The sequence below is a fragment of the Hetaerina americana genome, unplaced genomic scaffold (assembly GCF_022747635.1).
Source record: "Hetaerina americana unplaced genomic scaffold, ioHetAmer1.1.p SCAF_13, whole genome shotgun sequence".
In the NCBI taxonomy this organism is placed as follows: Eukaryota; Metazoa; Arthropoda; class Insecta; order Odonata; family Calopterygidae; genus Hetaerina; species Hetaerina americana.
Genome location: NW_027286403.1, coordinates 9,703,733 through 9,729,126, shown reverse-complemented (window position 1 = coordinate 9,729,126; position 25,394 = coordinate 9,703,733). Strand labels below are relative to the sequence as shown.

Below are 25,394 nucleotides of genomic sequence, written 5' to 3'. Positions count from 1 at the left end.
AGATGATTTTAAAGTAATAAACAAAGGAGGGGAAGGTAGCTCATGAGGAGAGGCAGCAGTATTGAACAAAAAGTTAGGAAAAAGCATTTTGGACATGGAGGCCAGTGATAGAACATCAAATATCAGAAGTTAAAGCTGAACCAACATTAGTCATTAAATAAGTCAATATGCCAACAAGTAACCTTGGATATAGATTGAAGGCTTTTGAACTGCAAAGAAGGAAGGAACAGTTAAAATATATTGACAATAAATCAAAAAAAGAATTACATACTGGGTATTGTGGGTGATGAAGATCATTGTTAAGAGAAGTTCAAAGAAGGCAGGAAAGATGGTGCAGAGCATTTTGTTCGGGGATGGAAAGCTGAAGACTGTGATGGAGGGGAGCTCATTAAGTAAGCAAAGTAGTGTTAGGGTAGATATTTGGCGAGAATAAAGTGAGGAAATCGACCTTCATTTGGAAGACTTAATTTTGATTTGGCAAACAAAATATGTACCAACAAATTCTCAATCTACGATACTCATATATTCATTAAAAAAATATATCATAATCAGAATGTTCACTTCTTTCAGGACTCTCTGAATTTTCATAGTTGTGTCCAACATCACACACAACATTTTCTGTATTAACCCATCATTCATCAAATAGTAACTAGCTACATGAGTTAACACAAGATGGTTTAGTAGCTCTTCACAAGAAGGGAAAACACTGTAGAAAACTGGACAATGATTTGAGAAGAAGGACTGATAGGTCAAGGGAGGTATAAGGTGGAAGAACTGGAAAACAAAATGAAATGCGAGGAGAGGCCCAAGGAGATTTAGCAAACGAGGTATGCTAAATAATCAGGTAAGAATACGATCACATGGATAACAAGGAAGTATGGATGGTATACACGCAGGAATTATACAATTCTTAGGACTGGTATGAGAAGTGGAGCTGGAATATGACGAGGACAACATAGGACCAGAGAAAACTAAATGGGAAGGCCAACATAAGTTCTCAGGTATTGGCTACAATTTAATACCTTCCGAGGCACTGAAGGCCTTTGGGACTGGTGCAATAATGACTGATCTAGTTGATATGACATAGTTAATACACCAACAATTGAATTGGTCCGAGGGCTTCCTTAAAAGCATCCTGGTGCCCATACTAAGGGAGTGTACTGCCACAGAATATAAAGGTTATAGGAAATTTGTTGTACATTTCATTTTACTGAGGCTAAACAGACTAGAAGAGAGGGAGAAAACTCCTTAGAAAATAACTGCAAGTAATAGAGTAACCTAACTAGAAATCTTTTATCCTATGACCACCAAAGTGATTTTAAAATTTTCAAATAAATGAGCTCCAAACATTGAGCAGGTGGATATTTTAAAAAGAAGCCATGATGGTGAAGTTACTCTTATCAATTAGTGTTTTTTTCTAGCAAGTTACCCAATCCCTTCAACATTAAAATATTCATATTCCTAACCACCTCGGTAACCACTTTTCTTGAACTTTCTTCTCCCCTTCTAAAGTAAAATCAGGAGAATATTAAAATGCAACTTGCATGTCCACTGCCAGTTGCCCTGATTGTTATAGTAGTCTATTGATAGAATATCACATAGTGTAGATTCTGTTTTTCAGTGTTTTCATCCTGCGCAAGGAATGTTCCAAGCAGCCACAGATGTGGAAGCCCAATAACATACTACCTCTCACATGATTTAAGTTGTTATTTCACACAAGAATTGAAGATAGTTTTAACATACAAGATGGTTCACTAAATACTGTAAAAACCCTGCTCATGACTGTCAAACATCTTTCTGCTTAGCAAGATTTCACAGCCACTCTAATTGTAATATTTCTCTCAATTATATAATATCTTATGATGATAAAGCCCCAATTCTTGTCTGCATCTAAGGAATACAAGTTGACTGATTGTACACCAGCCAGATATCACAACAAATTAACTGTCACTTAATTACATGAGAACATTGCGTACAATTTTCTCAAAGGGGCAGAGATCCGCTTTGGCCATGCTTCAATGAGCTTTTGAATTTTTTCAGGGTCTAAGAGATATAAGGTGGAAAATATAAATAATTAAAAAATTACCCTGGCTATTCTTTTATTTTGGTCTCACAAAGATCATAGGTAACGCATGTACTTATTCTACCAATGCATACAAATAAATAATCAACATGAAAGCATTACACATTTTAACATGTATCAAATAAATAACATTTCAATAAATGAAAATAAACCTTTTACTTAACAATAATTTTTGAAGTATGAGACATCTAAAAAAAAATAAAAGGCCTAGTTTCCAGTTTTCAGACATCTTCTCTCAAAACTTGCCAATTTAAGGGGTTTCTATAAATTAACTTATTATGGTGGATTTCATATATAGCTATCCATTTGTGGATTCACTATAAATTCAGGGAGATGATTAAAAAAACCAGTAACTGGGTGGTTTCAGAGGTTGTACCAATGGCAACAAACACACAAATAAATGATCAACCTATCATCAGGAAACTTAAAATGATTTTTTGTGATCAAGGTATTAGTAGTGATAATTATTTTGAGAGGCAACAAACAGGCGAGGTCATTGGTGCCATTAAGGAATAGGTCAGTAATTAGGTAGATGTTCAGGGAGTGTGGGAAAGCCAGAGAGAAACTTGGCATTGGCATTAGTCTACCCTTAAGATGTCAAGGGGGATCCACAATTTAACATCCAATCTGATGGATGGCATATTCAATTTTAAGAGCTCTCCAAGAGAATACCAGGATACCACCAAAAATCTTGCCACAACCAGGATTTGAACCCAGGCCCCAAGTGTGGGAAGTCAGTTTCTAGTCCACCACAACAACAACTGATCCCCTCAAAGTATTGACAAACCAATTTTAACTGATGGCCATGCCCTCACATGAAGTACTGATTACACTGAATGAAATTACCAGGTTTTTTGAAGCAAACTGCACAAATGTAAAGCATACCCACTTTTGCTTTGCCACAGAGAGAAAAAAACATTTGGAATACCATTGATGTCCTAAGGAATATCTACTTATGACAACAGTAGGAAACAATGACTTGACACAGATTGAAACACATTTTACATGCAGAACAACATGTTGTCCTTTTCTTACAGCCTGGTACAACAGATATAACACACCATTCCTCTATAGATGTTACCATATTTACTAAAACATCCAATTAAAAGTGCAGATACAACTTTTCTAAAAATGATACCTTGATGTACATGAGAAACCTCAACACTGATATAATATTTTTGTATGCATACATAATATGACAACAAACAGCCAATGCCTGCAATGTACATGGTGCTGGCAAAATAGTAAGGAGAGGTATGGAGACAGTGACACAATAATTGAATGCAGTTATAAAATTTTGAAGACATTCAACAATCATTATTCTAAGCTAGTTATTTAAAACAAAAAATATGTACTAGAAAAAATTAAAGGATTTTGGGAAATATGAAGTAATTCAATTAAGTGACAAGTAAACTTCTTTGCCTCAAACCACCTCTCCTCACTCTAGATTTCAATGCCAGCGTCCATGGCAATAAATCAATCACAAATGCAAAAAAAACATAACCCAATAAAATCCAGTGTTACTTAAACAGCAGCAAAACTGTCAGTGATTGCCGCAGAAAATGATTTTCCTAAATATGTTGCAAAAAAATTAGTATTATTTTTACTTTAAGGTACTCAAAAATCTAGATAGCAGATTTTTCAGTGCCAAAAGTTTTTTCCCTGAACATCATATAAACTTAAGTGTGGCAATCTGGTGCCACATGGATAAAGCCTCCATTACTATGTTTTTGCCAGGTCTCAAAGACCAAACTGGACCATTCAAATGTTGTCTCTGTTTTCACCTCAACTTAAAATCTCTCTGCGAAAACCTTTCAGAATTCAGAGAACAGGGGCTACAGACCAATGACTTTTAAGTCATTCAATATAGCATTTCTCATACTTTCATGTTATGATGTTTTTAACACCCAGATCACTGCTATTTCAGTCTCACATTTTAACATGATACACTGCGCTTACTAAAGAGTCACATTTCCAAGTCAAATAAGAAATACCCAAGTTTGCAGCTGAGAGTCTGACAAGGAAAGCTGTGGATAGAGATGTTAATCAAATATTACAACATTATTATGCACTCTTGAGACCATTTTTCACAGCAAATATGGACAGTTTATAGACAAAGAGTACAAAGAATCATTTATTGAAAATTATAGTGTACCAAATTGTTAGGTAATGAAGTCACATTAACCAGGAATTCCACAGAGACACCACAATAAAAGCTACCATTTAAATTTTTAAGAGTACCTTTTCCAAATTGCACTATAAGAAACATACACTAAGCAGTATTTTGCATATAAGATTGTGACACTTTGATCGAAAGGAAGACATTAATATTTTCTCAATCAACTATATTGTAAATGAAACTTCAAATTACAATAATTCATGAATATATACTTCACTAAATTATGAATGTCTAAGGTGATCGGCAACATTGAAATTAAAATAAAAATTCATCACTTGCCAGCTTTCCTTTCCTTATATCTATTATCAAAAGAGATAATTGCACGGCAACTTTCTCTGGATTAGTCCAACAACTGGTCCACTGTCATATCACAGAAGGCAAATGTGTGTATCACTGATAATGTAATGAAATTCCTAGATATTTGTCAGAAAAAGCATTCATTAAATTATAATTAATAATATCAAAATTCAAAAATTAATAATTTCAATTCCACTGATTCATTGTATACAAGGGCAATTTCATTACATTTATTGTGTACAAAATTTACTGACCACCAAATAATAGTTCTTTTTTACAGCTTCGGATTTTATAAATGTAAGGTGTTTGAGCACCTCATATATTCAGAGCAATATTTACAGTTTTACTTCCAATATTTTCCCAATGATCACATGGAAGCAAGACACTAATCTGAAACATATTCAAGATAGGTTGTAAGTTCTAATCAATGATTTTATGGTATTAAAGCCACATCAGTAACTATTCATTTCTGAAAATTCCATTAAGGCCAAATAATAATTTCACTCAGGAATTCAAAATGGATGGAATTTGGTTATGGCCCGAGAATTAAGGAAAATAAGAAACAGATGTGTCTCAGTTGTGTTGGAGAAGCATGTTAAATATATTCCATTAGCTCACAACAAATCCACAGGTGCATATGAAGACATTCTCTCTCTCTCACTCTCCCTTCAGTACATATTCCTCCGATGACCTTACACGACACCCACACACACTTATCCTGCAACCACTTAGCAGTCATTCCGGGTGAGCTTAGGCCCAAAACAGAGGTTTTACCAGGAATCGATCAACTTATTTACAGCTTCCATTAAGTGCTATTCCATTTCCTCATCACTGTATTTCTCACTTTCGAATGCTACTGCCCCTCCGGAATTTATCATTCGAGCGAAATTAGGATTATTGATATCCCTTTGCATATAAAAGAGCACATAAGCAGCAGGTGACTGAAAATGAGAATACATTTGAATTATTATTCTGAAATTAAAGTAAATGATACCCTACAAGAAATGAGACTCATAAAAGGGCTTTCAGAATCTAGTTTACAAGGTTCTTACCACCACTGATTCTTTGCTGGTGTAACTAACACTGTTGTCATCAAAACAATGCCATTTTTCATCCAATTTATTCTTTGCATATGCTGTGTCTGAAAAGCAAAGTGCATAATGTGAATCATTGAATTACGATTTTTATATATCCAACAGAGACTAAGCAATGTCAGAAATATTATTAACTACTTACAATGACCACCACCCATAGCTCCATAGTGGTTACAAACCGCAAATAAATCATAAACAGCAGGAGCAGCACTTGGATTGATGACATAGTCATTCATATCTAAACCCTGGATTGGGAACTCTACTAATGTGTCCAACTTATCTCTTCTGCATCGATTGTATGAGAACCTCTTGAGATGAATAATTAAAATTCTTGGCAGCGTCCACAAATCAAATTTCTTTGTGGCCCGTTGATGCTTTTTGCATTTTGAGCAATACCTGAAATTTTCAATTTCAACATTAGATGAATTATAGAATTCAAAAGATTTATGTAAGGCTATAATGCAGTTACATCTCTTTGAAATTACACATTTCAGCCAAATATAAATTAATAAAAAATGTTTTCCTCAAGCATAAAATTGCAATAGAGTATCTGGCATTATTGACACAATCTACCAATCATAATCAACCGATAACAACACCAAATACCTTGGCTCCACCTGGGAGGTTAACTCAAGGTAAATAACAGAAATATAGGCTAACATAATTAATTTATCTGAAAGAGTAATTATGTGCAGATTATAATACTTTTCAACAAGAATATTAGAAATATATCTAAAAATTTTACCGAGAAATGCCTTAGCCTTAAAAATGTCTCTCTTATCCTATGCTAGGAATCCTTGATAAATAGATCTTAAAAAATAGGGAATCACCAACAAAAAAGGGAATCACCAACAAAATAGGGAATCACAAACAAAATACAGCAGTGAGGTTCTGTAAACTCGTTCTCCCTTAAGAAGTTGTTCCACATATACAAATATACTCACCAGGCATCATCAACTCCCAGCTTTTCTGTAGTTGTATACAGCTCAAGGCAATCTTTCAATTGGAGTCTTCCCATACGACGCTGTCTCAGTGAATCATGAGAATCAATTTCAAGGGCAATATTATCCTTAAAATACAAATTCCTATTTTTTTTATTCCAACGAATGAATAAAGATTGATCTCCACGGAAGTCTAAAAAATATTCCATCAAAAGGTATATGATTAAATAGAAACAGCATGAATACAGTTTTACAGATAAGTAGAATATAATTACACATCCAGGAAACCAAAAAACCAAAATCTTATCTAATGGACTTGGGCTACTTACTTGAGAAGTCAAATGGCTTTCCATTTGGATCTAGTTCTTTAGTAATTCCTGATGAACTGATATGAAGATGAATAGTAAATAAGTGGAACTGCTTCATTTGTTCTAACTCATCCGCTTCACTGGAGATGTCTTCAAATAAGGAATATGCTGAAAAAAGATTACATACCAAATATTAGAAATAGACTAAAGGGCTTTCGACAACACATTGAAAATATTTGGATTTTCAATTTTCATTACATAACGTGCATCTTCATTTTTTTCGATCATCTGAACATATTTGTATAGATAACACACACGTTATTGATGGGAAAATACAGTTATTTCAATCAGGTCTTGTCTCTCTCTTCTGTTGTCTATCATCCATTTATTGAGATACGCTAGGAAGAAATGCTACAATATGCAATGATATGTTTTCATAATTTATCTGCTAATCATTGAAGATGGAAACACTTATGTGCCTCACTTCTCAGCATGCATCATGCGTACAAAACTGGTTACACTAATATTTACCAGAAGAGGCACAAATAATAGCAAAATATGAAATCATCAACTATGAAATAACTTCACTGTGACATGGTTTAAGTTTACTATTCAAACATTTCGGTTTAAACCTATCTCCAACAGTCTACATTTCAAGCAAATTTTAGTTCTAAATATTCACGCAATTTCACTTTCTGTTGCCAACACTGGCATGCCACACCCAACTGCATGGTTTTTTCTTCAATTCATAACTTAATACTCATTGTTTTCGGAGAGTCACATATGAGGTCTATCCAATAAATATGCGATCTGATGCAATCTGGCGGCCATGACGCAGACTCTAGCCCCGCCCACTAGCGGCGCTAGTTTCCTGAGACCCAATTAGCCAGCTGTCTGTGCTTGGCGGATGGTCGAGCTGTGCGTATGGTGTCAGTTATGTTAGAGTCTGTTGTCCTTGTTTATACTGACTGTCATAAATGGAAATTGACAAAATCACTGAGCTACGAATCAACATCAAGTTTTCTGGTGAAGGGCAGTAAATGTTACCAAGAAAGTACAGGAATGTTGACAGCTGTTTACGGTGATAATGCTCTCAAGAAAACATCCATTTTCAAGTGGATTGAATCAAACCATAAAATCAATCAAAATCTGATTGAAAATCAAAGTAATGCTCCTGGTTTTCTTTGATGTCGAAGGCGTTGTTCATCATGAATTTTTTCCTGATGGACAAACAGTAAATGCTGAGTTCTACCTTACAGCTCTCAAGTGTTTGAGAGATCGCATGCGTCGTGTGCAACCAAATTTGACTAAACGTGATGGATGGATCCTTCACCATGGCAATGCACCAGCACATTCAGCATTGATTGTTCCGCCAGTTTCTGGCAAAAAATTCAATCACCATCCTTGATCATCCTCCTTATTTGCTAGATCTCACCCCCGGTGACTTTCCCTATTCCCAAAATGTAAAATTGTGATGAGGGGACATCACTGGGATGATGTGGACACAATAAAGCAAGAAACAACGAGAAAACTAAAGAAAAAAATACACCCTTGGAAGTCCTAGCTGCCACGGACCTCCAAGGGTGCTTTAAACAGTGGAAAAGAAGATGGAATAAGTGCATAGCAATGAATGGAGAGTACTTTAAAGGGGACAAAATCGATGTAGACTAAATTTTGCAGAATAAAGTTTTCATGGCCTCAGTTCGCATAGTTATTGGACATACCTCATGTTGTAATTTTTCAATATATGTAATGCTATAACTCTACCATAAAATTTATTGTAATAAAAATGGATTTTTCACGTCTACCTTCATTTGTCATGTAATTAAAGGTAATGACTCATGTTAATTTTCCAGAGATTAAAATTCATAAAATCTAGAGCTATATATTCCTAACGTATCACAGTTTTATTTTACATAAAATGAAATTTGTAGAAGGAAAAAATCATATGCATCAAAAGATAGGTAATCATAGACAATAAATAAACACATGTATATGAGAAAAAGTAAACATACAGCCATTACTCATATTGAGGTCATCACGAGGTAAGTAACTGCAGTTCTTTGGAATTGTGACATAGCGTCGCATTCGATTTAGTATTGTTTTATACAGGTAGTCGTAATGGCATTTCATATCCGGTATCACAATCACCAATGGCATGCCAAATAATTCACTTGGTCCATTAATCAGGTCATTTTGCCATAGGCAAACCTGAATGACTTTTCCATCATTATCATTATAAGATACAGGCAACTCAAAACTGGAAAAGATAAAATTTTGTAGATATCAAAAGAAAGGTAAAATCAAATCTAAACAACACTGCAAATAACTAAACAAATGTGCACAGACATTTAAGGCTCTTCAATTTTTTTTAAAGTTTCACCCTTTAACAACCACATTTTCAACCCTTCACATGAATCACAGCAGGACTTAAGGGATGTCATTTTTCATGCTCCAACTTTTTCTTCAGATTTAAGCATAATTGTCAACATTTCAAATATATATACCCAGAACCATAGTAAGACAATAAGGCAAAAAACAATTTTCAAGGGGCCACATTCATTATTGACCCGGTAAAAAGTTAAAACTTATTAAATATCAACGTAACTAGAAAAGTAAAGGTACCTTTTCAGTTTTTGATGGATGAGCCACATATAACTTAAATTTCCACAATATCCAGGGCAAACAGCACAACAAATAAGTTACATGAATAGTTTTGCTTCTGTCGCATGAAGTTACATCACAAAATGGTAATGTGCAAACAGAATTTTTCAAAATAAACTAAAATGTAGAATTCATGGATTGCATAGCACAGTACATCCTGACTTAATGAACAAAATTCTCCCAAATTTTAAATCAATTGCCACCATGTTGGGACCTCAAATGAAAGAAATTTTTCTTTTGTCCACAATTCTGAAACAATGAGTAGGTTCTACATGGTGGCTGACAGTATTTTCTACCATTTTAATTGTTTGCCACCCTATATGAAACTATAATGTGGCCAAATGATTCTTTCTCAAATTTTCGGGCATAGATTTCCAAAATACCTGTATCTCCATAAATATACTTAACAGCACCAATTAAATAACTGAAAACACAAGCCAATGGAAATTAAATTTATTTTCTCAGACATTACTTAACTCCATGAAGCCATAAGTGAGTTTCTACCAATGATGATCATTAAAGACCCTGATAACATTTACACGAGTAAAATACGCTGATTTTATTTCCATTAGAAATGTAATACAATATTAAGTTCTTTCACACATTGCTCTACTTGATGCAGCGGGTGATAGATAAAGCACAATTTCTCAAAACTAACAGTTCACATAAATGAAAATTTCCATTATATCATTTGGACTATAAGGCAATCAGAAGACAAGCAGATCATTATTTCCTGAGACAATAAAAAGAATGAGCTAAATAACAGTACTTACATATATATTCCTTCCTTGTCTTCTATAGTCATAATGGAGTTGTCAATTGATAAAACTTCATGGATATGATTCCTGACAATATGAACCACAAACATTTTATCTTCCGGTATTTTTGTATACTCATTAAGTGCTTGACAAATGTCTCTAACTAATCCCTTCTTCGGCACTGATAATTTGTATCTAACAGGTTTCTTTAGTGGATCTTCAGGAACAAGAACAACCTGATTGGAAAAATGATAACATGTACAAACAATTAAATTTCAATGATTAACAAATAAGAATAAAATTACAATGTGGTGCCATTATACAATCTTTCATTGAACAAAAATTTAACAGAAATTAAAAAAAATTATTACTTACTAATGACTCTGTAAAACACACTTATGCTCAACATACCTCGAAAAGCCTTTCTTTTTTTTGTGGAAGGGGTAAAGATAAGTAACAGAATGGATCAAAAGTTAGTGATATTTTGCTGCAATCAGGGCACACAACAGTTGATTTCAAGAGGCCATGGAAAAAATCTACAATGATGGAGTCATTTCTCTTGAGGTAGTTTTCCCATGATATTCTTGCCATTTCCTGAAAAAATTTCTTGAGCTGATTTTAGGTGTCCAAAATAATAAATAGGAAAAACTCTACAGGAATTTCATCACATAAGACTAGAAATAGTACATAATTATGAACTCTAAGTTCATATATACAAATGATATTCAACAAGACATGCTATTATTTTTTTACACTGAATGGTCTTCAGGTTCACAATAATAAAAGTATTCAAATCACAAAAAACCACAGAAAATAATTTATAAATACAATAAAAATACTTAAATGGAGTATAACAGCCACCTTAATGGAAAAACTTATCTATATAAACAAAAAGCAATCAACCCAAACCTCATCTGGTAGGCCATCTCCATCTTGTTGTTCAATATATGGCTTGTCTTTGATACGATTCAAATCTTCATGCAAGCCATCTAGCAAAAATGTTAAATACTCCTGTGAATCTTGCTGCTGATATCCAGAGAATTGAGGTGCAAATCTTCCAACTTGCATCTAATTGTTAAAAATATCAATATTAGTTTTTAGTGAACAGTCAGTGAATATTTCAAAATTTATTTAAAGGATAATCACACCTTAAACTGATGAGGAGAGATAGATGACTGCCTCCCAGACCACATATTTTGTACAAGATCACCATATGCTTTAGCTATTTCACCACCCATTCCTAATGGATTGTTCGTGTTAAGTTCTCTATGATGTTCACCATTAAGGAAGTAGTCCGTAATTGGAGGACAGTTGCTCATACACTGTACAAATAATGAAGAAATCGTTACTTAATAACATAAATTGCAAGTTGTTAGTTGTAAATTGACCTTTGAGTTTCACAAAAGCCCACACACAAAAACTAAGCTCTTTGCTAAGTTCCCATGGCCAAGGTTAGCGTTATTTGCATCTCTAGGATTTAAGTAAGCCGGGAAATTATTTTGTACCTAGAGGATTTTGTGACAGTTTCATTAATTTTATAATTTAAATACAATTATAGAGGGTAGCCAGAACTAGCTGTATTACAAGGGTGGTCAGAGAAGTTTTCAACCACAGCAAATTTCAGAAAAAATGTCTTGTATAAAAAGGCAAATTGGGCCTACAAAATCAAACCTTAAGTCAAACTGATAAAGGGCAAGGCCAACATCAATCAAGGTAAGTAACTGGCTAGTCATTCGAATAAACTGACTGGGGGTGCACACACAATTGCATGACATACTATTTCATGGTTATATGTGAGCGCTGCACATGGGCTGGTAGAAAGGTAACAATGCTCCTTTAGATTCATCAAGTCATTTATGGAGTCATATGACTTTTTTGGAAAAAAAAGAGAGACTCCACGAAACAATAACACTGACATTTCTGAAGATGATCCATTGAATGCAGCAACATTTCTTAGAGTTTCTTACTTTTTTAAATGATTTTCACTCTTTTCAGCAGGGTATATTAAGTTTTTAAGGATTTGGAACTAGCAATGGAAGACAAGAAAATGATAAATACGAAAGGAATGAATGCAACTAACCACAATGAGCAGCCATTTATTACACTCCGCCTATAATTAAGTATCTCTATAAAACCACTTTTTTTACATTTGTACTTATGATATCAACTTTACCTGCAAAACACTATTCATAAAACAGGTATTGCCAAGATTCCATAAACCACATATGCCTGGCTGTGGTGCTTGTCGCCTTTCATTCGCCCCAGTATTGGGACTTACATTGCTTTCCCTGAAATGTATAAAAAATAAATTTTTAAGCCACAACTTTACGGTTGACAACTGAGCATTAATTAGACAAAGGTAATGTTGATGCATGCCTCAATTGGCTGTTAAAGGAAGAAAGAGAGGTCCAAGTTAGTCAGTAAACTGAGTCAGCAGAGGGTTCAAAACAAGACTTACAGTCATAAACGTCATTATACTCTCTGCCCAATAAATACGCGAACTGAGGCCATAAAAACTTTATTTTGCAAAATTTAGTCTACATCAATTTTGTCCCCTTCAAGTTGGAAAGGCCAACTATAAGACTCAAATATAATAAAATAAATCATTCCCCAGAGTATCATAATGAGGGAATCATCACATCTAATTAATAGTCTTTCAAAGATAAGATTGATTGGAACAAAAGGAAAATTAAACTATTAGTCATTAGAAGCAAACTGTTTAAAATTTTATTTTCTTGAAACATATCCTCTTTTTTTAATCCCCTAAATATTGATTCAATTTTTATGCCATCAGTTTACTGCTATTATGACGTACATTTGAATAAATGTGTGTCAAACTAATTTTAAAAATACAAGTGGATCAGTTCCTGGGATAACACTTAAATTGACTTAAACTAATAAATTCTGTACTTAGAACCAGCCATCTTATGTGCTATTTTAAGTAATTTTAGTATAAGCTATACCTGAGTGGTTTTGCAGCCCAAGCTCCCTTGGCTGTCGGAGTTTCAACAACAATGGTTTGACCTTGACTTATCCCCACTTCTTGGATTGTTTTATCCAATTTATTGAGGGGCTCACATTGTATGGGGACACCAGGGATAAATGAGTGCCATAACTGTGTGTCAACTCCCTCAGGAATACTGAATGCTTTAATGATGTCTTTCATTGCCTTCCCTGAAAACAAAAATTAACTGCATTATAACAAATTATTAATAATTTCAACACAATCCACGTATTTCGGCTAATAATGATAGACAAGCAGAAAATTACTCTTTACAGTCATGCCAAGGTTTGTTTACTGATTAAAAACTAGGTGGATATTCTGACACAACAAAATTAAATTTGTCTTGCTAAATACATCTGGAATAAATTGTTAACCAAATGACCCATTTTTAAATTCTTTCTAATTACCAGCTCTTCCCACTTGTCCATCCTCATTTTAGGATATTCCCACTGTGAACTCACTGATCACCTTTCCTGACGCTTGCCCCACTTTTTTCCCCTCCTTCCCCCCTCTCTCACTCACCCGCCCTCTCCCTCATGAATGATATATAAATGGACTGCGACGTTATTTATTTGTACCTGTTGATGACGCCAAAGCATTGAAACTAGTTGTACATAAATAAAGAACAGTGGAAATTAGTTGTGTTCTTCATTTAATGAACATGAACTTCTAAAAAGTTGAGCCAGGAACAATTGAATACAGGGAAACCCCGTATTTGAGTTATTGGCATTTATGTTTCCCCGCAATTTCCAACATTTTCACCATGCCCCATAAATTTCATATTTCTCCAATGCACGTGAAATGCCATTTTTACATGATTTCGTTTTCAGTTTTCATGCTATTTGCATCACTATGGGATGAAAAAAAAATTCCACATTTCTAAATCAGTTAATCTTGTACATCAGCCTTTATAAAATATTTTTTAGCTTCATTTCATAAATATATTCCTAAAAAAAACAGGAAAGAGCAATAATGTGAACAGTTTAAGTGAATATTTTCAATCCGGTAGCCAGTACAGAGCATTATAGTGTCAGAAATGTGTGAACTAAAAATTTCAGTCTGCCAGGAAAAGACATTTGCTATGAAATGAATACATTGTATTACTAGGAGTTAAATATGTAATTTATACATTGTAATGACAGCTGAGGGAGACTATTCATATTGCACATAAGTTGAATTGAAGATTGCAGGCATTTAATACAATAATGAAAAATTGTAATTTAATTCCAAAAAATGCAAACCAGTGCAGACATTTGCCTAAAAAGATAAAAATTCCAAGCATGAATAATTACTCAAAGAGAGATTTTTAAGTGATAGATAGTCAAATGTCTCTGTGAATTGTGTCATCATCTGAGGAAAAACTAATTTCACATTCCTAAAAGATTGGGAGTCTAACATTTAACAGCAACCAATGTTTGGTTGGATAGGTTTAAAGACAGGCACAATCTTGTATACTAGGCTGTGTGTGTTGAGAGAATAAGTGTTGACGTTGAGACTTCAACTCAGTGGAAGGTTTCGAAACTGAATAAACTTCTTGATGGCAATAGCCCAAAAGATGTTTTCAATGCAGACAAGATAGTCTTTTTTAATGTGCTGACAGCAAAAATACTGTACTCTAGAGGGGAACAATTGATTGAGCAATGATTGCACAGAAATTGGTATCTCTGCTTAATTGTGGTGGGAATATAAAAGCAATCACATTGAATGTACTCGATGCTTTACACCACATACCATGGGCTTTGAAGCAAGTTAAGGATTCTACTATATACAACTGCATTAGGAAGGCAGAATTTAATGTTGATTATGAAGAAGAAAGTCCAGTTTAAGTTATTCAAGATGACGGTGATATTATAGACAATTAATTCAGTAATGAAGCATTTAACAGTAAAATTTCTCCTTGACCTGCTACTTTCATTACACCGCATATTACACTTTTCTGGAGTCCATAGAAAAGTCTAATGGATGGACAGTGGAGAGAAACCCGGCGTCGGCATTTGCCTACTATAACAAAAGGCGCCAAGGGGTCCGCAGCTTAACGTCCCAACCGACGGATGGCATACTCACTCAAGTGCCCTCCACAAAGCACCTCAGGTAGGGATCAAGATACCACTGAAAAATGTTCAACACCACTGGGATTTGAACCCGGGCCCTCTGGGTGGGAAGCCAGTACGATAGCCACCTCATCATCTCAATCCCCGAAAAGTCTAAATAAGGGGTTTGACTGTAAATGCTTAGATAAAAATTTTAAAAAATAACCCTTACAAAATACATCTACTAAAGGAAAAGAATACATTCCTGGCCACGGGGTGAAATTCCTTCTTTTTTTCTGCAATTTTTGAAACTTTTGAATATACAAACAGTTTTTCTTACAGCTGCCTCTCATAGTATGTTCTAAATTCAGTACTTTCACAAAATAATCCAAAACAAATGGTTTGCGGGTAACAATTGGAAAGCTCAAGTAAAAAAGTCAGTGAAATTAGAGAGAGCTACAGACATTGAGCAATGCTAATAGACAACATTTGTAAGTTCAGCGACACTTTTCAAATGCTTCCAGTACAATGTGGATTCATCGAAAAAAACATTTTAAGCAAATATTAAATTTAACACAGCCATATTTCTATTTTTTTAAATCATTCAACCATTCTAAATTTAAAATCTTTATTTAGAAATGTGATTAACTATTTCATCAGTCTGCCACAATTAAACTGAAGAAATTCCTTTATTTCCAAGATAATATGTACAACTTCACTAAACAGATTCAACACAGGAGCAACAAAAGTTTGTAAATTTTCCAAAATATCAAAATACAAGCAACAAAAACCTTTATAAAAAGTAAATAAAGGATCTTAGCTTATTTAATTCGATTAATATCAGCTTTATCTATTCCATTTTTCCAAATTAATCCCCAGCATTTTTTGTTTCAATCACTTAATACTGACAGATTTTTAAGAAACACAAAATAGCCATTAGTTTACAAAACACTGGTCAATCCAAAACACAAATGTGAATACAGCAATTGATAGATGAAACAAAAAATTAAAAAAACAAAATGTCTTTTGAACTGTTAAGTGTCTTGCAGGATCACAATGCTTGGAAACAAAAATTATACATATCACTTTCTCTTCTACTGAGTTTCCTACACTTCCTTCAGAAGGTGATAGTGCAGACATAGAAAATCCAGGACCTATTTATCTTCTTTTTTATTTTGTGTTTCCGTGCAATGTGTGACCATCCACAGCTTATAATTGATATGGACAAATAACTTTCCATTAATTTCAATAAACAATGCTTCCAGCATGAATACATTTTGAATACTCACCAATTGTATCCGTACTACTGAACTGGAGTATTTTAAAGTTGTCAGCTTCAAAATTCTTACAAACTTTTACCAATAAAAGATAAACTTCTACCATAGGCTGCTTAGACTCTCCCAACTCGACGACCTAGAAATAAATAACTATTAGTGAAAGATCTGGTTCAATTTTTCTTTAAATAATCGATTACTTTCCGTGACAAATGTTTTGATTGCAATTTATTCCATGTCAATAAAAATAGTAATTGAGTCGATTTTCCAGATTTCAGCACAGGATAACCATAGTAACACAACTTAAAAAGTTTATACTGCCTAAAAATAAGTACGTGAAAAAATACACACAAAAACAAAAATGAAATGTTTTTTTATTACAACAATCAGTTGTAATAAAAAACAATTTTTCATCACAAAAGAAATTCATGATAATAATGAAGTTTGAATTGCATGCTGAGCACCAACATTTTTATCATTCAATGGTTTCTTTTATTATCTGCCAGATTCATAAGTTTAATAAATTCCACAGCAGTTCTAATTTTTCCCAGCTCATCGCATACCTTGTTAGCTTACTCTGTGTATGTGTCATTCCTCAAGAATGGCATAGGATCAGCACATTTGAATCCAAAGCACTGTCTACCTAATCACCCCAAGTAGCTATATTTATATTACAGTTTTGAAGATGAAAAGAAAGACACGAACAACTTACAGGCCATTCAGATATGGTGTAAAATGATTTCATTCAAACAATTATTCAAGGTTCAATTCAGCAGCAGTTTATATGCAGAGGATTTTTAAACATTGAGTTTGCATGAAAGACCATACTAAAACTAGGACAGCGTTATGGCAAATAGGCTTCACCTAAAACCATGATCATTTGAACATGAACAAATATTAATTAATTAAAAAAACTTAGTTCCTTTCCTCCAAGTCAATGGTATGTTTACAACATGCAATAAAATTATTTGGTCATTTTAAGAGATAGTATTAACAAAATTGCAAAAATAAGGATAAACAAGAAAATTATAGGGATGTGACATAAGATAAGCCTGTCATGGTTCCAAAATAATTGCAAAACACTAACACCAGTATATAGCTGTTTGATATCCAAAGAAAAATTAGTGCTGTCATAAATAATCCAGTACAAGGGCATAATGCATAAGCATACTGAATAGATGAATGAAAAAAATGTTTTTCCATCTATCAAATGCTTAACTTTGGTCATTAATTTACAATATCTAATATGAATCCTAAAAGAAACACCTGTGGTTATATTTGCAGGAGGTAGAGAACGAATCACATGATTGTTAAATTATCTACAAAGATAAAAATTCAAAATTAAATGACAAAGCATTACCATATCTCCAAACAGGCATAGATGAAGAGAAGTTCTAGGACATGAATTAAGGCCTGTACAATGTTATTTTAATAAGCTGTATAGAAATAGCAACTACCATAAAGCACACCTACTTCAGTGAAAAACATTACTATTCAATCAGTACTGTCACACAATTACCTGTCTTTTAAGAGGATCCTGCCCAGGAACTTTACCAAACCATTCTACAAGCAAATCCCATGCTTCACTAGGAACTAGTTCATAATCCAATTTGTCAACCAGATTTTCCTTAAGGTCCCCATTATCTGAAAAAAAACAAAAGATAAATAATAAAAAATCTAGAATTCAGAGGAATGTTTTTACAGTGGAAATAAAATAATGCCATTTAAGATAACATCACTACTTTAAAATTTGGAAAGCTATGATGCATACAAATTAACAAACAAGGTATCTATAAATCATAACTCTTCCAAAGGTCCTAAAAAACCTATCAACACCATCTAAGAGGCTATGTACTGTAGGTACATAAGACAACAGAGCATTTCAATTTTTTTCAGATTTTCAGAGTGATTACTCAATGTGGCACAAATAAAAGCAAGCTAATACCCAACAGTGAACATTACCACCCGGTGAAAAGCAATTGTTCTATTAAAATTAGGGAGAAATTGCATGATCTTATAGAGTTTTTGCATTAGATAATACATTTATTACAAGAAGGCTGATGGTAGATTATGATACTGATGCAATCAGAAGCATACACTCAGAATTGAATTTGCTCTCAGGTTTACTAGAGAGGTACACCACCATTTGAATGAGAAAATGATTGAATCCAATAAATTTATTTCAAATTTATTTGAGTAACTCGCATGATATTTTAGAGGCCCAAACAGATGAAAACCACTCAGGGATAAATCGGGACTGTACTGTGGATATTCCAAGCTTTGCCAGTGAAATGTTTGTAACAGCTCCTGTTTGCCAAGCTGAAATTTGCGATTTAGTTATCGACTTACTCTCAGGCTTAAAAATACATATAAATTTATCTATCAATCCACTGGCAATTTTGGAAATTGCATGAAATTATTTGAGCAAGTTACCACAGGGTCCACAGTCTGTTTCAGGAATTAAAGAAAATTAACCATTTTTTAAATATAAAAATTGTCCTAGAGCAATTGGAGAAATATACTGCACTATCATAGAAATCAAGAAGTAAAGAAATTACAGAGATTAATTTATCACAATGATCTGTAGCCATAGCTGCCTCCATGGAGCCACTTCCCATTCCATACAACGCAGCGCAATTCTTCTCCTTATGTCCCTACTACTTTGACCGTGTTGGTCCAAAACACTTCCAAGATACGTAAAATGTTCCACCTGCTCTAGTTTGTGCCTTCCTATATTATTGTTTAGCTTAGCCTTTTTCTTTCTAGAAAATCGCATAACCTTTGTTTTATTAATATTGATTCTCATCCCATACCTGTCGCACTGAATTTCCAATTCACTAAGCAATGCTTGCAATCCCTTGGCTGACTGACAAATTAAAGCTTGGTCATCAGCAAAGCTAACTGATTTTACGAATTCCCCGCCCACTTTCATTCCAACCTCCAGTTCTTCCCATGCCTCTTTAATCATTCCCTCTGCATACAGATTGAACAGCAACGGTGATAATGGGCAACCCTGCCTTACACCTCTTCCTAAAACTGCCCATCCGGACTCCCTGTTTCCCACTCGCACCTGAGCAGTCTGAGATATGTACAGGTTGTATGTATATATATACATACACCCACACATATTTTTTTGTATATATGTATATGTGTAGGTCGCAGTAGTCCAGTGGGTAGAGCGTTGGACTGCTGACCAGAAGGTCTCAGGTTCGATTCCTGGGCAAGGCACTCTGGGCGCCTGCAGCTCCACCCAAGCTATGTGATTTTTCGGGTACCAGATCTTCCTGGGAAACCATGACCGGCACAGGGAAAGGAACTGGCCCCCCTACCCTGATGTGTGAATTTTCACACGCCGTATAGGGCTTAGTACTGGGTGATCTCTACCATCATCTACTAAACCGACCTTCGGGTTGATTACTGTGTTTATGGTTTTTTTTATATGTATATGTGTGTATATATATGTGTATATATATATATATATATATATATATATATATATATATATATATATATATATAATATATATTATATATATATATATATGTATATATATGTATATATATGTATATATATACATATATATTATATATATATACATATATATATATATATATATATATATATATTATATATATTATATATATTATATATATATATATATATATATATTTCTATATACTTACATATTTGTTTACTACTTTTGGCTAGGTGCCATGAACAAGCAATCATGGCAACTTGAACACGATTTACAGGCATGCTTAGCTAGCCTGACCAAGACAATATTGAGCAAGATTTAGTTTATCCAGGAGTTTAGCCCTCAGAAAACAGCCGCAAAAATTTTACCATATTCAATTAGTCAAGGATGACTTTTTCACTGACCATTATTTTCAAGGTTATAGAGGACAAAAGGAAAGTTTCATCCTCAGCCTTTCCAATAGAATAAATTTTTATTTGACAACAGAGCCAGTTCAAGTTCAACATGTTCTATACCATGCCACAGATACACCATGACCAGCCTACAAATTGAGCCTCCATGCTAGAACTGTGTGCAAAATAGATATAATTACCATGTGTCTGCCATCCAATTGCTAGGATTTCCTTAAGTTTTTAATGTTTTAAAAAAGAAATTTTCAGGTTCCCAGGGCAACCCAAATTCTTAACAAGCGTATTTGAGGATAATCATTTGTTGTGCATTAAAGAGTTATTGACCTCAAGTGATAAAACTGACAAGATAGGGTAGGTATTCTTATTGTGTTGTTGGCCATGTAACAATATCCTGCCGTATACCATAACTATACGTGATTGATTTAAGAATATCACAAAAATAAGGATCATGAACAGACACTTGCAATTGAGAGTTATTGACAGTTGGCCCTCCCTCAGAGAGACATGAATTTCCTGAACAAGAATTCCAACAGTATTGAGGGCAGTAGCATTTCATCTGCATTCAAAATTAAACATTTTCATTGATCAACACAACATCTGAAAGCTCCTCAAAGCACAGGAGATTCACTTGTTGGCAACTATAGTAATATGAAACACATCCTTAACCAGGCTCCTATGGGAAGCATTCACAATAAAACACGACTTTCCTCCTACGCGCCCACATAAAAAAATCTTCTAACCTCAATTATTTTCAACCAATAGCACTGACAATGAAGTCAAAAATAACTGTGAAAAAACTTTGCTTGATTTCATGCTGAATAATTTGAAGTGCCTCATAATTTCAGGATTTTGAAACTTAGCCTGCTAATTCTGTTAACAGTTATGTTTGAGCCATAAGTTATGGCATTCACCTACCAAAATAAATATAGTTGTGGCCTCTATTAAAAAATAAACAATAATGTGATAATGATAAGAAAACCATTCTTATTTTAAGGAAGTGAAAAAATTATTCCTACAATAATTACACTAATAAAAGTCATAATAATTGATTATAGTCTTCATATTGCAAGTTCAACAGCGTTTTCATTTCAACATATTAACATTGTATGCCCAAAATTTGTATGAACTTAGTGAAACCTAATAATGAGTGGTCACAATGAACTTGTGACAATCTGCAAAATGCACATTACAATAATTCATTCTCTACCACATGCTGTTCTTGAAACTTGAGAAATAATATGTTCTCGAAATACTATATGGCCTGATCCCAAATTTATCCTGTATACTTGCCCGATTTTATCTGTATTATGAAAGAACACAACAGCATTTAGTTCTAGCTCTAAATTGATCGCAATATGGTGGCCATGCTTTCTGAGCTTCTTCACCTTGTAACACAACTACAACATATTTTGAAATGGCAGGCAGGGAACTATCCAGCATAAAATATGTTAAATAAAGATTTTTTTTCACCAAGTCCATGAAATTCATTATTTCTTGGTAGGATGGCACCCTGTATTAGAATGCACAAAAAAACCACCATACAAATATTATCAATTATTTCTTCCCAAATTTGAATTTAATTTCTTGGTATCCTTACCGCACAGGTGAAACATTTTTCATAGCCCAGTATCTTTCATGCCTTTTGGTGAGATGTTTCATGAAATTTTCAGGTGGCTTATGGTGGAGGTTCTTTCTGAAATGTTTTACCTTGGTCTTATCTCAAGCTATAAAATATTTAAAATGTTCAAGTTATTCTTTTGTACAATGCAAGTGGTTTAACACTAATTGTCTATAAAAACATCAGACTATCAGACTGGCTTCCCAGAAAAATGGATTAAAGCAATTACCCAGAAAATTGGTATAATTACAACATAGCATATCAAATGTTCATTTGTGCCATAAAGAGTAATTACTCATAATTTAGGCATTCTCACAGGTCTGCTCTTTCTTGCAAGCAATCACTAGGTCATGCTCCATTTTATTCATAACATACATTAAAAATTACCAGCCACATATCTATCAAATCTCACACATTCAAAAATTATCAGCAGCAAAAAAACTCCCCCTTGAATAAAATTTTATTTTGATTGTGATTCCCATTCAAACCTTTTTAATAACATCTGGCAACGTGTAGGGAGGACAAGGAAAAAATTACCGCTTGGGCACTGGAATAAATACTGGCCTCACAGTAATACGTTCAACAACAGCAGTTTTTAGGTGTAATTATTCTAAGCACATGCAACTTAGTCATCTGACTGGCCCATCACTAATGTGTGATCACGTCATGACCATAATAAGTGCCTTTTCCTCATCAACAAGAATCTCTTAAAGTAGTTACCAAATTAATCAGTAATATTCAATATGACATTGTTTTAGTGTTTTAAACACATCAGCAAACAGTCAATAATGGCAAAAAGATGCCTAATTACTCTCCAAAATTTTTTGCATAAAATTAGTTACTGGAAACTCTTATTTGCAATATCGATTTAACAACTAAACCATATCTTGCTATGCATAATCACACCAACACATCAGGGCCACTGAACTCCTTCAAAATAAAAAAAGTTCATACACAGACACACATTAACATATTTAAATTTTGAGTATGTAAAAAAATAGGACTGACTTAATCTACAACCATGTCCACCTTAATCTGAATAAGCCAATACTTTTTCTGGGAAAATGACTTAAGAACTACAAAACTAACATATATGCCAATAATTCAATACCTACATGATTTTCTGACTTGCAACCAGCAAATATCGTGAAGATCTGGTATTAAGTCACATTGGTCATAAGATGGAAATGATACGCATATGACATTAACACATGGCAAGGCACTCAGCCGTAAATGATAACAGCAAACACCGCATAATATGCAATGATGTTAAAATCTATATGCTGCTAATTTCACATGCAATATTGAAATGGTACATAAAACAGATAAACAATTGTAAAAATAATAAGCAATTGTGCAATGCTAGTATTTCCACAATGCAAGACTGTATTACACATTAAGAAAGGCTTAAATAGTTGATTATTTAACCAACCAAATCTTTATTATTTCATTCACCAATATGTTGATTAAACAAAAATTATGTTCAAAACAGTAAAAAAATGAACTTCCATCGGGTGACTAAATCAAAACAACCAAGCACTTTGATTTGGCAATGACATCTCAGCAGGAAAATCTGTTGCCATGATATCATGAACTTTGTACAATACATACAGCAGAAGTTCCTCCACTTTCTCCAAAGACGATGTGTCTAAGACTCACTGCATTCCAATATTCTTTCCAATCCCCAAACATTAGAAATTCTAACAGCTGCACACTATATCTAGCACAGTACCCCTTAAAGATTAGAGTGACACCCAGGCATTTCCATTTTGAGAGCCACTCTCTCTATCTTATATCCTATTCCTTATAACCTAGAGCAATGATGGCCTAATGTAAACTGAATAAGTTATTTGGATTTAGAATTTTGGTGCAAACAGTCAATCAGACAGTCTCTGTACTTTTCTAGTTTGCGTTGGTTTACCTGCATTTCATGAATGCAGGTAAACCAAAATAATGTAGCATATTCAGTATTATTATGTCCAGGAGGAACTTTTGCAATATGGCTGAGAAAATCTTGTTTACTCTAACTACCACAACAAAAAACCTCATCATGCCCCTTGAACTTGCCTTGGTCTAACCTTATATTTTGTAACAACTCATGTGGTCAAAATATGAGAGCCAGAGATTCTCTACTTTAGGTGGTGAGGAGTATTCCTTTTATATTATTATTCAGAGTAATCCACCAATCATTGCTGGTTGTCGATGGATCTACTACTATGCCAGCTCTTTTACATTTCTAAGACCCTAACATAATCCTAAATACTAAAGCCTGCATTACAATAACCAATTACTCAAAGCCACATACTTCCTTCCTCCTTCATTTAATTCAGCATCCTTTTTTTCTGCCTCAACCTTGCCAACCCACCATTTACCCACTGTTGAGATTCTCTGCTGCTACTTAATATGCCCTGCATCCATTTTTCCTGCATTATTTAAAATATCTCCGAACAGCCGCTCCTTTCTCTACCCCAGCAAGCCTAGAAATTCTTTGTTTTTCTCTCTATTAAATTCACTTTATCCACAACACATATCTAAAAAGCCTCCAAGTCTACACCTATTATCTTGGCTAAAACAAATTTCCACACCTCACAATATGCTCCATATTAATGATTCCCCTAGCCTTTTCTTTTAATCTTTACACATGCCGCCTCTTTTATAACAGGTACAAAATTGTTTGTGCAATAAATATAATATTTCTGACAGCCCTGCCCACTGTAATGCCAATACAGCATTAAACGCCTTTGGAATAGTTAAAAGATGAATTTTTTACAGAATTTAACAACTTATTTTTTCACAACATTGATCATTGCAACTCCAGATGGTCATATGTGAGAAGATAAATATTTATTTCTCTTCAAAAGTAGACAGGTATCTTAAGACAGTGGATTGATGACAATGAATGACAGGAATACAAGCAAGTCCTATTACTCTGGCAATAACACCTGCCAATAACATTCCCAATGGTGCCACATCTTATATTAGTTTAAAAATGGACACAGTTTCAATAATTCAATGTTCAAGCATAGACTACACCTTCATTTGTACAACTATTAATGACAAGTTGCTTACCTGGGAGACATTTCAGGTAGAAGAAGAGAATACTTTAAAAATAACATCAGGTGCACAACTAAGTAATTTTTATAGCAAAAGCAATTGCATCCATTAAGGTTTATTTGTCATCTTAGTTAATTTACTTCTAACTAAGACTTAGAAGTTAAGGAACAAGATAAGGATCTCTCCTCATTTACCAATATTTATG

The 25,394-nt window shown here is 33.9% G+C and overlaps 1 protein-coding gene across 1 annotated transcript in view; it reads right to left on the bottom strand.

Annotated features, from left to right (window-relative positions):
• Positions 1-2,082: 2,082 nt before the first annotated feature.
• Positions 2,083-25,394, bottom strand: part of LOC139686076 (ubiquitin carboxyl-terminal hydrolase 15-like) — a 37,499-nt gene continuing 14,187 nt past the window's right edge. The window contains exons 3-16 of the mRNA XM_071583198.1: positions 18,152-18,276; positions 16,648-16,771; positions 13,288-13,498; positions 12,498-12,612; positions 11,473-11,646; positions 11,234-11,392; positions 10,736-10,918; positions 10,340-10,560; positions 8,918-9,162; positions 6,924-7,070; positions 6,598-6,787; positions 5,796-6,049; positions 5,612-5,700; positions 2,083-5,500 (exon numbers count right to left, since the gene is read on the bottom strand). Coding sequence (XP_071439299.1) covers positions 5,372-5,500; positions 5,612-5,700; positions 5,796-6,049; positions 6,598-6,787; positions 6,924-7,070; positions 8,918-9,162; positions 10,340-10,560; positions 10,736-10,918; positions 11,234-11,392; positions 11,473-11,646; positions 12,498-12,612; positions 13,288-13,498; positions 16,648-16,771; positions 18,152-18,276 — 2,366 coding nt within the window. The 3' untranslated portion in view covers positions 2,083-5,371. The remainder of the gene's footprint in view (positions 5,501-5,611; positions 5,701-5,795; positions 6,050-6,597; positions 6,788-6,923; positions 7,071-8,917; positions 9,163-10,339; positions 10,561-10,735; positions 10,919-11,233; positions 11,393-11,472; positions 11,647-12,497; positions 12,613-13,287; positions 13,499-16,647; positions 16,772-18,151; positions 18,277-25,394) is intronic.